The 12,237-nt window shown below is 46.0% G+C and overlaps 1 protein-coding gene across 3 annotated transcripts in view; it reads left to right on the top strand.

Annotated features, from left to right (window-relative positions):
• Positions 1-4,294: 4,294 nt before the first annotated feature.
• The window catches only part of MLLT3 (MLLT3 super elongation complex subunit), a 287,962-nt gene continuing 280,019 nt past the window's right edge, over positions 4,295-12,237 (top strand). The window contains exons 1-3 of one of the 3 annotated variants that reach the window (XM_030292883.1): positions 4,300-4,511; positions 4,919-4,992; positions 5,908-6,088. In XM_030292883.1, coding sequence (XP_030148743.1) covers positions 4,990-4,992; positions 5,908-6,088 — 184 coding nt within the window. In that variant the 5' untranslated portion in view covers positions 4,300-4,511; positions 4,919-4,989. Of the gene's footprint in view, positions 4,512-4,918; positions 4,993-5,907; positions 6,089-12,237 lie in introns of all 3 variants that reach the window. The other 2 variants (XM_030292885.1, XM_030292881.1) reach the window with 2 other exon arrangements.

The raw sequence follows: 12,237 nt of genomic DNA, 5'->3' as shown, positions 1-12,237 counted from the left end.
ACTTGGCTGCTGTTGCAAAAAGATATCACCGCCTCTCCCGCCTTACTTAAGTATTAACCGGTGGAATTGAGGGCAATGACTCCTGGCTTCTAATCTTGTGCTACTATTTTTCTTGCCCTTCGGATGTTCGTGTCAAAGTTGTATGTGGCTTGCTTATGTGTGACACATAGCTCTATCCCAGATTTAGGTACTAAGAAATTAAAAAAAAAAAAAAAAAAGGTTTTGGTGACACTTCTCCCCTGGGTTATAAACTCAGTTACAACAGGAAGCCTGTCTTTCTTCCATTTTTACAGCCTAACTCTGTGCCTGGCACATGAAATGAGCAAAATATGGTTTTGGCGAGTGAACACACAGAGTACACAGAAAAAAGTGCACTATTACAAAAAAAAAATCCTTCATTATTCTGAGTCTAATATTTATCAGATATCTGGTTAGTGTGTGTCCCATTTATCTATTTTCCCGCAGATGCGTCTTCTTCCCTTTGCCCCCAGATCTGTACAGCAAAGGATGAGCAATGGTTACTTTTTATTGATTTGATTATTTGAGCTTACGAGTAAATAATTATCACAACAAATAAACAGATAAAATCCTATTAAGAAGCAACAACTGCTCCTTAACACTCTAATTACTCTAAAGGACCTCTTGGGGCTGCCTGGGTGGCTGTCGGTTAAGCGTCTGACTTCGGCTCAGGTCATGATCCGGTGGTTCATGCGTGAGTTCGAGCCCCCCTGTCGGGCTCTGTGCTGACAGCTCAAAGTCTGGAGCCTCCTTCAGATTCTGTGTCTCCCTCTCTCTCTGCCCCTCACCCTCTCAACTCTCTCTCTCTCTCTCTCTCTCTCTCTCTCTCTCTCGGTCTCTCAAAAATAAATAAACATTAACAAAAAACATTTTTAAAGGACCTCTTTATATTGTGCCAGAAACATCCAAACTGGCCTCAACCTCCACACTAAACAAAGCTATTGTAAATAAAGTGCTGGAGCCCAAATGATGGTCCAAGAGTTACGGTGAGGGTGGTGGTTGTGACCAGGAATTAAAATCTATCCCAGACACTGTCCTTTTTTATTCTTCATCAAGCATTTTCTTGGAACGTTTATTTATTTTGAGAGAAAGAGGGAGAGCGCTCAGAGTCTGAGCAGGGGAGGGGCAGAGAGAAAGAGGGGAAAGAGAGAATCCCAAGCAGGCTCCATACTGTCAACACAGAGCCCCACTGGGGGCTGGATCCCACCCCTGGTAAGATCATGACCTGAGCCGAAATCAAGAGTCTGAAACTCACGTGACTGAGCTACCCAGGTGCCCCTCAAGCATATTTGAAATGACAGTGTCAATTGCTTTTCTGCTCCTCAAAACTAACCCCACAGAGTTTTGTGTTGTGCTATATATTACAGTATGACTTTCGGTAAGATAGTTGCTTTTTGGATAAATAGGTGGCTTTATCCCTAAGCATTTCCATGAAAACAAATTTGGGGGGGAGGGGAGGAATATTTAGTACTAAAGATTTCTGTCTTAAAATTTACTTGCAAAATATTTTCTATAATCGCATTGTCAAGTATTCAAAAGACTTCTCACATTTGTACCTCATGTGAAGTGCAAAGATCTCCAGATATGCTAGACAAAAATTAATCTGATGTTATTCCTGTTTTGATTGATTTTAATTGATAGCCGGCTTGTTAGAACAGGTTATACACAATACATTGAAAGACTGGCATAAATTCCTTTGCCCAAAAGTTGAATCTAGAGTATTCAGGATTGTGTTTTCTTTCTTTTTCTCCTCCTCCTGGTCTTTTTGTTGTAAAGAGGTCACGTAAGGACGTTGGTGGAAGGGCTCCATGCGCCATCTACTGACCAAATCTATATTTTCAGTGTCTAGAGAATGAAATTTATCCCTACATTCGGTGTTTAAAGCAGTCTTTGGGATAGGAGGGGTAATGGGAAAAGACCCTCTTTGACTCTATGGCTTATTGGTGACTCCTGGAATAATATTAATTCAATGAACACATAGTTCAAGAAAGAGATATCAGCCCCTCAGCGCAAAGACAAGTTACAGAGAGAATCACAAGAAAGTCTGCTGCCACTGGAAGAAATTAGCCAAGCTCTAAGGCCAACTCCAACTTACAACTAGATTGTTGTTTTTCACCTGTGTGTTGAGCTACACTCACTGCCCAATGGTTGCTGCCTTACAGGAAATGGCTTTTGACTAATGGCACATCCAGATAAACATCAGTTCCCAACCTGATAATTCTGAAGAACTTCTCTGTAATTTAATTATTTCATCAAAAATTTAATAATGCATAGCAAATAGGTCCTCCCTTCACCCAGATCCCAACACACAGCTTGTCCCTGTCTATGTAAACTTAGTCCTGATACACACACACCTACACATACACACATATAAGATGATAGGCATCTATGTACCTGTGGGTCAGTTGAGAAATCTAAACCCTTGGATTTGGATCAAAATGTTTCTCCCCTCGGTCAATCGTTCTCTCCACTCTATCCTAAATCCAAAAGAAGGGTGGTAGGAATTGGGGCCCTCAAACCAAAGTTTCCTGGGTTGCAACTGGGGAGAGGTCAGAGCATCAGTTTTAGTAGTTCAACTCACTGGAGTTGGAAGGTTGGATTGAAAATTAAAGTTGGCCTGAAGTGCTCCGATCTGATTCGGGTTCTCTTCCTGTCAGAAGGTGGGAGAACTGAAGGCTACCCACCCCGGCTCCAGACGCCCCAGGTAACCTCCTTCCCTATTCCGCTCCCGCTCTCTTTATTGCAAGAGCTGAGACAACTTGCTTTCGTGGTTTAAAGAAAGAAAAGAAGAAAAAAGCATAAAGTTGAGGGAGAAAGACGAAAAAGAGGCACATAAAGAGGGAAGGCAGAGCGAAGGGAAAAGAAAGAATCAGAAAGAAGTCGGGAGACCAGGGAACTTGGGGAAAGAAAGAAGACAAAGACGGCGAGAAAGGAATGAGGGCTAGGAAGATGCAAGGATTTTTTTTCAACGAACCGGAGTTACACCCATCTTTCACTTTCAAGACGATCGTCTAGATCTTATCCGTTTCCTTAGTGAAGGTCGTCCGCATTGCTAAAGGAAGCTAGTCAGTCCTCCTCCCCCCCGCCCCACGCGTGGCTGCGCTGCTGTATCCCCAGCCACTGAGACCCAATCCATCCCGAGTGGGAACGTTTGCAGGAGGGCGACTCTGGGAACACTCTTGCGACTGGTTGTCACCCGGGAGCCTAACCGGATTAATACCCAGAGTTGGATTACGCTGGCTGTCACCAATACGCCTAAAGATTATAATCCAATTTATGCACATTACAGCCAGTATTAACTTTATCTGCTATTTTAAGACTCCCAGTTGCCCCGCGTGTCCTCAGAGGACAATCCTCCGCGTTCTGATGCCACCCACCAGGCTGTCCGGAGGGGAAACCTTCCGAAGAAAACAACTCCAAGCCTGGTTCCTGAGGGTCTGCAGCCGGTACTCCCAGGTGTTTTACCTTCACCTGGGCACCGCTGCGCGATGCCTCCCAGCCGGGGATTACCAAAGCGGGAGGAGTTCCCTTGGAAGGAAATAGCATTTTTGTTCATTTCATTTTTGAATTTTCGGTGGCGGTGGCAGAAGGGCGGGGAGTGGGAGTGGTGGACGGGTGCCTGTGAGTGTGGATGGGGAAGGGGGCCAGGGGATTGTTGCCGGTTTTAACAGTCTCAGCGACTGCTTTTTGATGTTTGTTTGCAGAGTGGCACTTCTCTCGCTCTTTCCTTAAATAAATTTGTTTGGGCGTGAGTTCTTGACTTCCCAGCACAAAACCACAAAAAGACGGGGTGGAAAGTAAAAGAAAGCCCCCTCCCTCCCCCGAGCGTGCTAACGCCGAAGACTTGATTTAACACCCCTTCTCCGGCTGCTGGGGGCTCTAGGCAGTGGCTACATTCCAGCAGTTTTAATCCGTTTTTTATTGTAGGGCGGGAGGAGTTTACACAGGGCTGGGATGGCTCCCCAGCTGGCCGCTCTCCCCACTCTAGCGCCCCCTCCCCGTTCTTTGCTCCACCCCCCCCCCCCCCCCTCCGGTAGGAACCTGTTACTTTAAGCCGGGCGTTCCAGTGTGGCGGTGCGGGCCGCCGGGTTTCGGGAGGTGGCCGGTGATTGGCTCTTTCGAGCTCCCCCTGGTTTGCTCGCTCGGCCTCCCCGCGCGCTCCGCCCCGCCCTCGCGCCCTCCCTCCGCCCCGTAAGGCTCGGAGCCCCGGTGTAAGGCGCCACGGCGCATGCTCCGGAATCTCATCCTCTGGCCCTGGAGCTGCTGCTGCTGCTGCTGCTGCTTTTGCTTTTGGGGCTGAGTTTAATAAGCGAGCGAGCGAGCAAGCGAACGCGGGGGGAAAAAGGCAGAGAATGTCCGCCATCTACCCTCCGCTCCTGGGCGCGCTCTCATTCATAGCAGCCTCTTCATGAATTACAGCTGAGGGGGGCGGGGGAGGGGGGTACCACACAACACCCCAGCAAACCTCCGGGCCCCCAGGCATGGCTAGCTCGGTAAGTACATGCAAAAAAAAAATAATAAAAGACCCCCCCCTTCCCCGCCTTTCCTCCCTCGCCCTGCGCCGCCGCCGCCGCCGCAGCCCAGACAGCGCCAGCGCTCCGCGGTTCCAATTAGAGAAAGGTTGGTACGGCTTGCAGGGAGCTCCCCCCCCTCCCCCCGCCCCCGCCCCCCCCCCCCCCCCCCCCCCCCCCGCCCCCCCCCCCCCGGCGCGCGCACACACACACACACACACACACACTCACACGCTAACACACTCGCCCCTCCACCCCCCCCCCCCGCGCCTCCCTCTCTCCTCGCCTCTCTTTGCAATCGCAAGAAGCGCACTCTCGCTCACACGCGCGCACTCACACACACACTCACACGGTGGAAGGAGGCGAATAATAACTCAGCCATATTTCAGCCGCCGCCGCCGCCGCCGGGAGCCGCGGGCACAGTCCGGGGACGCGGCGAGCAGCCTCGGCGGCCGCTACGATGGTGCGTTCTCCGCGGCGCGCGTGTGTGAGCCGGAGTGTGCGGGCTGACAGCGGCGGGGCCGCACGCAACTTTGCCCCCGCGCCGGGCTGTGCGCAGTCGAGCCTCGGCGGCTGTCCGCCCGCCTCCCTGCCTTTCCGAATTTTATTTTTTGGGGGAGGTGGGAGCTACTTTGGGGCCACTTTGGCTCTTGGAAGTGTGTTGCGGGGGCTCTGTTAGGCTGGCCTCGCCGATCGCGTGGGGCTTTTCGCTGGGGGGTGCGGGGTGCCTTAAGTTATGGATGCCTCGGCGTGTTTTCCTGCGGGCGTGTGTGTGTGACGACGTCTCATTTTTGTTGTGCACGAACCCAGTGCTAAGAGCACGGGAGTTTGTGCCCATCAGCAGAGGCTGCCTGTAGTTTCCATTCCGCCTGGCACAGCGCTCCACACGCACGCACACACACACGTACACAAAGACTTCCTCGGCGTGTGCCTGTCGCCGCGGCACTTTCAGGGAGGGGGCTCGCCAGAACCCCCCCTCGGGGTCCCGGCTACCTCCCTTCCCACGCCGGGAAACCGCCCCGGCATCGCCTCCTAATTGTCTTCTAATTTGTTTCCGATGCATTTGTTGTCGTGCTCGTAGTGGCTTGAGTGAGCTCTCCCTCTTCCCCCCGACCCCCGGACCCCCTTCCCGATTGGGGGTAACATTCCGTTACAATCCCTGTCGGCGTGGATGCTGGGCGCCGGGCGGGCCGGGTGGGGTGTATCTGGGGGTGTGGAGTGTGCGCGCCCACGCGCGTGAAACGTGGATGCAGAGGGCACCGCCGTTTCCTTTTATGTGCGTTTCAAGAAGGAGGAAAAAAAATGTCAGGCGCAATGTTCAGTGTCGAACGGTCGCCTTCCTGTTGTTCACGGCTGTCTCTCCTCCCCCTGCCCGCAGTGTGCCGTGCAGGTGAAGCTGGAGCTGGGGCACCGCGCCCAGGTGAGGAAAAAACCCACCGTGGAGGGCTTCACCCACGACTGGATGGTGTTCGTGCGCGGCCCGGAGCACAGTAACATACAGCACTTTGTGGAGAAAGTCGTCTTCCACTTGCACGAAAGCTTTCCTAGGCCAAAAAGAGGTAGGGCTCGAATACAAAAGGAGCTTGATCAAAAAATGTCTTTGCTCGCGGAGGAAACAATCGCTTGGCCCGGGCGGCCCCCCCCGCCCCCCTCCCCCCCCCCCGCCCCCCCCCCCCCCCCCCAGCGTCGCGCTCGCCGGCGTCGCCTCGGGACCTGGGTGCGCGGCGCCGCGCTGGCCAGGTCCGGGCTCTCGCCCGCGCGCGCGCCACTTCGGCTTCGGGAAAGTCACCGCAGAGAAAGGACCGTCAGGTGTCGAGTGTTTATTCATCCCAAGCCAGCCCTCACCGGTCCTCTGGGGTTAGCCGCGGGTTCTGTGGGAAGGTGCAATTAGTTGTTGGGTTTGGAGGCGTCGGGGGGTGGGGCTGGAGGGAACAGACAGCTTGCGCCTTTTTTTTTTTTTTCCTAGAGAAATTGAAATTTACCTGTGTTATTAGCAGGGAATGCGTGGGATGTAGTTATTGTTCCGTTTTGGGAAGTCGCCTCTCCTCAGGGTCTCCTCTGCCTTCCTCTCTGTGAATTAGGCGGGAGGTGCCCGTTGTCACTGATTTTTCCTTTCGTGGGTTAATCACCCCCCGCCTCGCACCGTCAGCATTTTAATGTTTAGTCGGCGGAGGGGCGGGGGGCTTACTCGTCCCTAGCCCCCAGTGGCACTTGACTGCTCATTGGATTTTTGAGCAGCGTGCCGGAGTCTCTGCCCGATGTGATCTGCGGGGAGGAGGGTCCCTGCAAAGGTCGAAGCTAAGTTTCAGAGGAACGATGTTTGTCCTGCCTTCTTCCTCACTTCTTCCCCACCTTGGATTTTAGCCTTGGTCTCTAGTTTGCATATCCTGCCCAGCCTCTCGGGTCCCAAACACTTTCCATACAGGGCAGGACAGTTTTGAAAAAAGAAAAAAGAAAAAAACAAAACAAAACACTGGAGTGTTATTTTGAAAGAAAATTTAAAGAGGGTTTGAGAAATCCTGATGTCTATTCCCTTCAGCCTCCGGAAAGCTACTGTCTGGTTGTTTTAGTTGGATTAGTGGAGGTAACAGTACAAATACAATAAGGTGCTTTGTTTGTGAGCAGGTTTATTTATCTAACTCGACACAATGGTTAGTAGTTATCTTCCATTTGATCCGTAATCTTTATTGGCATCTAGAACTCCTGCAGTTTCTTAGAGTAACATCATAATAAATCCATTCTGCTTAGAGCTCCTGGAAATTATTGAACATTGAGGAGCTGAATAAAGAAAGGAGCAATGCTGTGTGCCTCCGAGGTGGCAGAGGTTTGTGTTGATGCTTATTTTTTGTTTCCAGAGCTCATGCAATGGGTTGTAGGACTGTATGTTTTGCCTTTAGTGGTTTGTTTTATAGCTCCTCCTGAAAACTTGAGCAGTCGAATTTGTTGGGCTTTGCTGATGGTTAACAAATGAATCCAGCTTCTAATAGAAGGGTAAGACTATGCATGGCCTAGAGGAAATAACATTTAGATTTTGTTAGCATGTTAGATCAAAATACAGCCAGAGATAATTTTCCTTCATATTTCCTCAACACTGTAATTAGGATGAGCGTCGTCAAGTTTCTGTCACTGTTTGAGGTTGGGTGTGATGCTTCTTGGAATCTCGCTCTCCCTTTTCCATGTATGTATAGAGCCACTGCAGAGGAGTTGAAACAAAAGAAACCACCTTCTAAGATCCCTGGTAGCCACCATTAGGACTCCTTGGCTGCCACACACTTCGAGAGGGAATACATTTAACCAAAAAAGCAGTGTTTACTATATTAGGGAAACTGCGTCAGTTGACAGAAGATGTAGCTCTTAAGATAACTTTGTTTAGGCTCCTTGGCAATCAACAAATTGGCATTATGAAATTAAAGATGACCAACCTCCCCGTATTTCACCACTGCTTCCCTGCTTCAGTGTGTGAGTGGGGATGCTCCCCTTTATTTCCCATCCTGAATGATTTTCGGTCCAGCCTGAGGGAGCATGAGGGTGCTGGCCCTGCACAGCCCACACCTGGGAGTTGTTGCTAGGCGTGGTAAGCCGCTTGCTAACACTGATGTCTCAGACGTCTCTAGCGAGAGATGCCTGCTTGCCGGTTGGGCTCTTCGGTTTTTATTTTCAACTGCGGAGTTTCTTTATGTGGTCTATAAGCCATTGTTTTAAAATGTTTATTTTTGGATTTTTATTTGTATGTGTGCTTCCCATGATGTGACAAGTCCTGGGAAAAATGCCAGCTTACATAGCCCAGGAGAGACCTTGTCATACTGTAATTACACATGATTCAGATTGCAAGAGAAGGTTTCTCTGTTCATTGGGAATACTTAGTTGTAAATTCACGTAACACCAAACATACCACTTGATCCTGGGACTTATTTTTTGGCTTATAACGCCTTTCAAAATGATAAGAATAAATAAATACAGAACAAGAATGCCAGACATGGCTAAGTCTACTCCTGTACCTTTTAAGGTGCTGTATTTGCTGTCTTATAGATCTGTAAGTGAGAAATTGGAAATGGAAGACACTGCAAAAATGGCTTTGTGAAAAATCTGAGTTGCAAGGTATTCAAAAGAAATGCACATACTCCAAACTGTAAATGGCTATTAATAATGGCAAGGTAAATCACTTTCAGTATATACATTAGTTGATAAACGGAAGTGGACCTTAGCGCTGAGGATGAACTGCTCAGCCACGAAGATGGATGAGTCCTTAGTTTGGTAAATCTTTGGTTTGGAAAAGCAAATTGATTTTCAGGTTGATTTCCTTTATTCCACAGTAATAGTATGAGAACTTGTAGAGGAAGAAATTAGAGTATTTCAACTTGTTGCCTGATGAGAATTACATGTACCGTTTCAGAATTGAGCTAATTGTACTTGAATTCATGTGGGTTTACTCTGTCCCAAAGATGGGTTGGAGACTTGCAATTTAAAATTACTAGCACTGAGTCCTAGAAGAGAGATTTTGATGAAATGGTGAAGCCTGGAATATCCATTAGCTGTTACAGAATAGGCAGGTCAGAGTCTAATGCATTTTAAAACTATCCACTTGTAAAAAAAAAAAAAAAAAAAAGACTATATCTTATTTATTAGTACCAAAGATTTGTAATAGTCTGATATGACTGAAATGAATAGTCACATTCAAAACATTTCATTTAAAATATTAATGTTTTCATTTTCAATATGATGGGAATTTGAGTGAACTTTCTTTCCAATTACAGCCATCCTTACTATTGCAGTCTGTTCCGTTGACATTTATGATATGAAATCTGTTGCTTATTATTTTATGTAAGCTAATTTGGCCACTGGTATGGTTTGATGGCTTTTTATTTGTAGCCCTAGTCCTTTGAGTGGGCAGATAAAGCATAATAAATCCCCACTTACAACTTTGATTTAAATGTTTGAGTCCAGCATTACTGTGTAGTTCTGATTTGTGTTAAACAGTCTTCTGAAATAATTTGGATAACTTTTTATCAGGGTACCTAAAATTTGAGGCCGAACTAGCTGAAGATATTGCATGCACCTGGTGTGTTTCCTCTTCTTAGGTATTTCAAAGGTTTCAGAAAACAAAACAAAACAAAACAGATGGATGACTATACTGATATATTCAGTGAGTGTTAGAAGATTTGGGTAGAGTTCTGTATGGAATTAAGATGACTGGTGAGAGCAGTTCTACTACTTGGCATTTTGAAGCAACATACAGCATAATTTTCCAAGGCACTTAAAAGCTGAATTATTGGAGGCAATCTCCTATGCTGTTAGTGGGAATATTAATTGGGCACGGACATTTTGGAGGGCATTTGGCAACATCTATTAAGGTTTTAGATGTTTATACCCTTTGACCCAGCAATTTTACTTCCAGGGATTTTCCAGCAGATACAGCTTTGCAACTGCACAAAGATACAGTGTATTTCTTGTGACTTTTTAAACAGCAGAAATTGGGAAGCAAGCCAATTAGGGGACCCCAGCTGGGTTCACTTAAATGATGGGGATTATCAAAAGGGGTAAATATGTTTGTAGATGCAGGAAGATCTTCAAGAGATATTAAGTGAAATAAGTCAAGTTGCTAGATCAGTGTGATCCCATTTCAAAAATATGCTTATAGAACTAAAAAGGGTATGTGTGTATGTGTATAAATAAATTTTGGATGAGTGGGAACCCAGCTCTTACGGTGTTGGCAGGGATGGGAGGTTGTTTTTGTAGCATTTGATTTTTTTTTTTTTTGAAAAGTTAATTCCATATATTTAAAACATTCCAGTGAGCACTCGTTACTTTTTAAGACTAAAAGACAAAGAGTAAAGACCCAGTGTAGAACTATCTTGGGTAGATATTGCTGCTCCGTGGTGAGGAGTTTGGGTTAGGAATTACAGCCTTGTATTCGAATGCTGGCTTTAGAGGCCTCTTGTGTGCTCTTGAGCAAGTCATTTCTGTGTTTTCTCACTTGTGTTCTCATTTGTGTTCCTGGAACGATGGAAGAAGAGGACCATTACCTCCTAAATTGAGTAAATATGAATCAGCTGTTTTCCAGTTTATTGGTCTTCGGACCTCTTCAGACTCTTCAAAATTGATTCCAGAGAGCTTTTTCCATGGACTTGTGTCCATTAATATTTACTCCATTAGAAACCAAACCTGAGACATTTAAAAAGTTATTTATTAATTTGTTGAAAGATAACAGTAATCAACCCATTATACGTCAGCATATAAATAGCATTTTAATGAAAAATGAGTATTTTCCAAAAACGGGAGTGAGAAGTGTGGCATTCTTCTACTTTCTGTGTGTACAAATCTTTTCACTGTCGTGAAATAACTGGCTCAGCTTGTGTGTCTCTGCATTCAGTCTGTTGTGTTCTCACACTTCATGGAGCCCCTGGAAGACTGCAGTACACTCGTGAGAGCATGGGGGAAAGAGGCAAAAATGTCTTAGAGTTGTGGTGAGAATAGCCAATCCCTGGAAGAGGTTTTGGGGATCCTGGGGTCTCCAGAATACACTCAGAGAACCGCTGGTATCAGATATTCAACGTAGAACCTGGCACAGATGAGCTGCCCCATTAATATGTGGAAGCTGATTTTTTAAAGCCACAGTTGATGTTGCTAATAAAAACATTTAATGGAAGGAGGAAAGATCAGTCTTCCAGAGTACTGGCATGGTTAAGTTCCATTGTAGCAATTATCCAGCGATTTTTTTCAGAAAAGGAGAATCCAAACTTGGCTTTCAGGGGATGCATTTTATAGTTAATATCACTGTCCAGTTTATGGCATATTATTTGTATAATGCAGAAGCTTTTGTATCTCTTATTTTAGGTGACCTCCTGTAGGACTGTCTCTGTGAGGTAGGACAGGGCAGGGGTAACAGTCAGTCTCATAATTTTACTTTAAAGATTCCTTGTTCTTTGCTCTTGGTTCTTTGAAGTTTCCTTCCAGTGGTCTTCCCTGGGCCAACCTTAGCCCTTTCGTTCTTTTTCTGGTCATCTATTACAGATGATTCCTACTACTTAACACATCTTTTACAGTTCTAAGATGTGGAACTTCTTCCTTTTTTTTTTTTTAAATCTCTCGGTGACTTAAGTCCTCAAAAGAGAACTTGGAAAGCTTAGATACTTGGGAGGGGAGGAGCTATACACAGTTGCACCAATGACTTAGTTAAGGATTCTGTGTTTACTGAACTTCAGACTTTAATCTTTATTAAATTTTGATCTCTGAAACATAATGTTTCACACTGTCCTGATGGAGATAATAGAAAATTCTATAATTGTTTTCCCTTGGCTTTTATACTTTCCTTGATTTTAGGTTTTACTCCTCAAACAAGAAGCTACCACGTAGAAAGAGAAATTCTTTTGTCTCAGTAATACAAGTTAATATTCTTTCAAAACATTTTGTTTTGTGTGTGTGGCCAGAGTGTTTTTAGTTCATCCTCTTCCTCATAACATAGATTTTAACGCTTTAATCTTTTATTCTCTTATATTTTGTGGTTCTCTTTATTCTTGTTTATAGGGCTGTATTCATATTTGAGAATATAATTTGTCTGAAAAGAGTCCATTGATACTACAGATAATTCATGTTTTTTTTTAAACTTACAGATAATGTAGAAGATGAGAAATTACATTGCACCATCGTACTGTACAGCTTTTATGAAGAACCCATGTATTTTTTTACATGCAGTTGAAAATGCTGTTAT

This window comes from Lynx canadensis, chromosome D4 (assembly GCF_007474595.2).
Source record: "Lynx canadensis isolate LIC74 chromosome D4, mLynCan4.pri.v2, whole genome shotgun sequence".
Taxonomy (NCBI): Eukaryota; Metazoa; Chordata; class Mammalia; order Carnivora; family Felidae; genus Lynx; species Lynx canadensis.
Note: the sequence above shows the minus strand (reverse complement) of the source record. Positions and strands in the feature narration are given on the sequence as shown.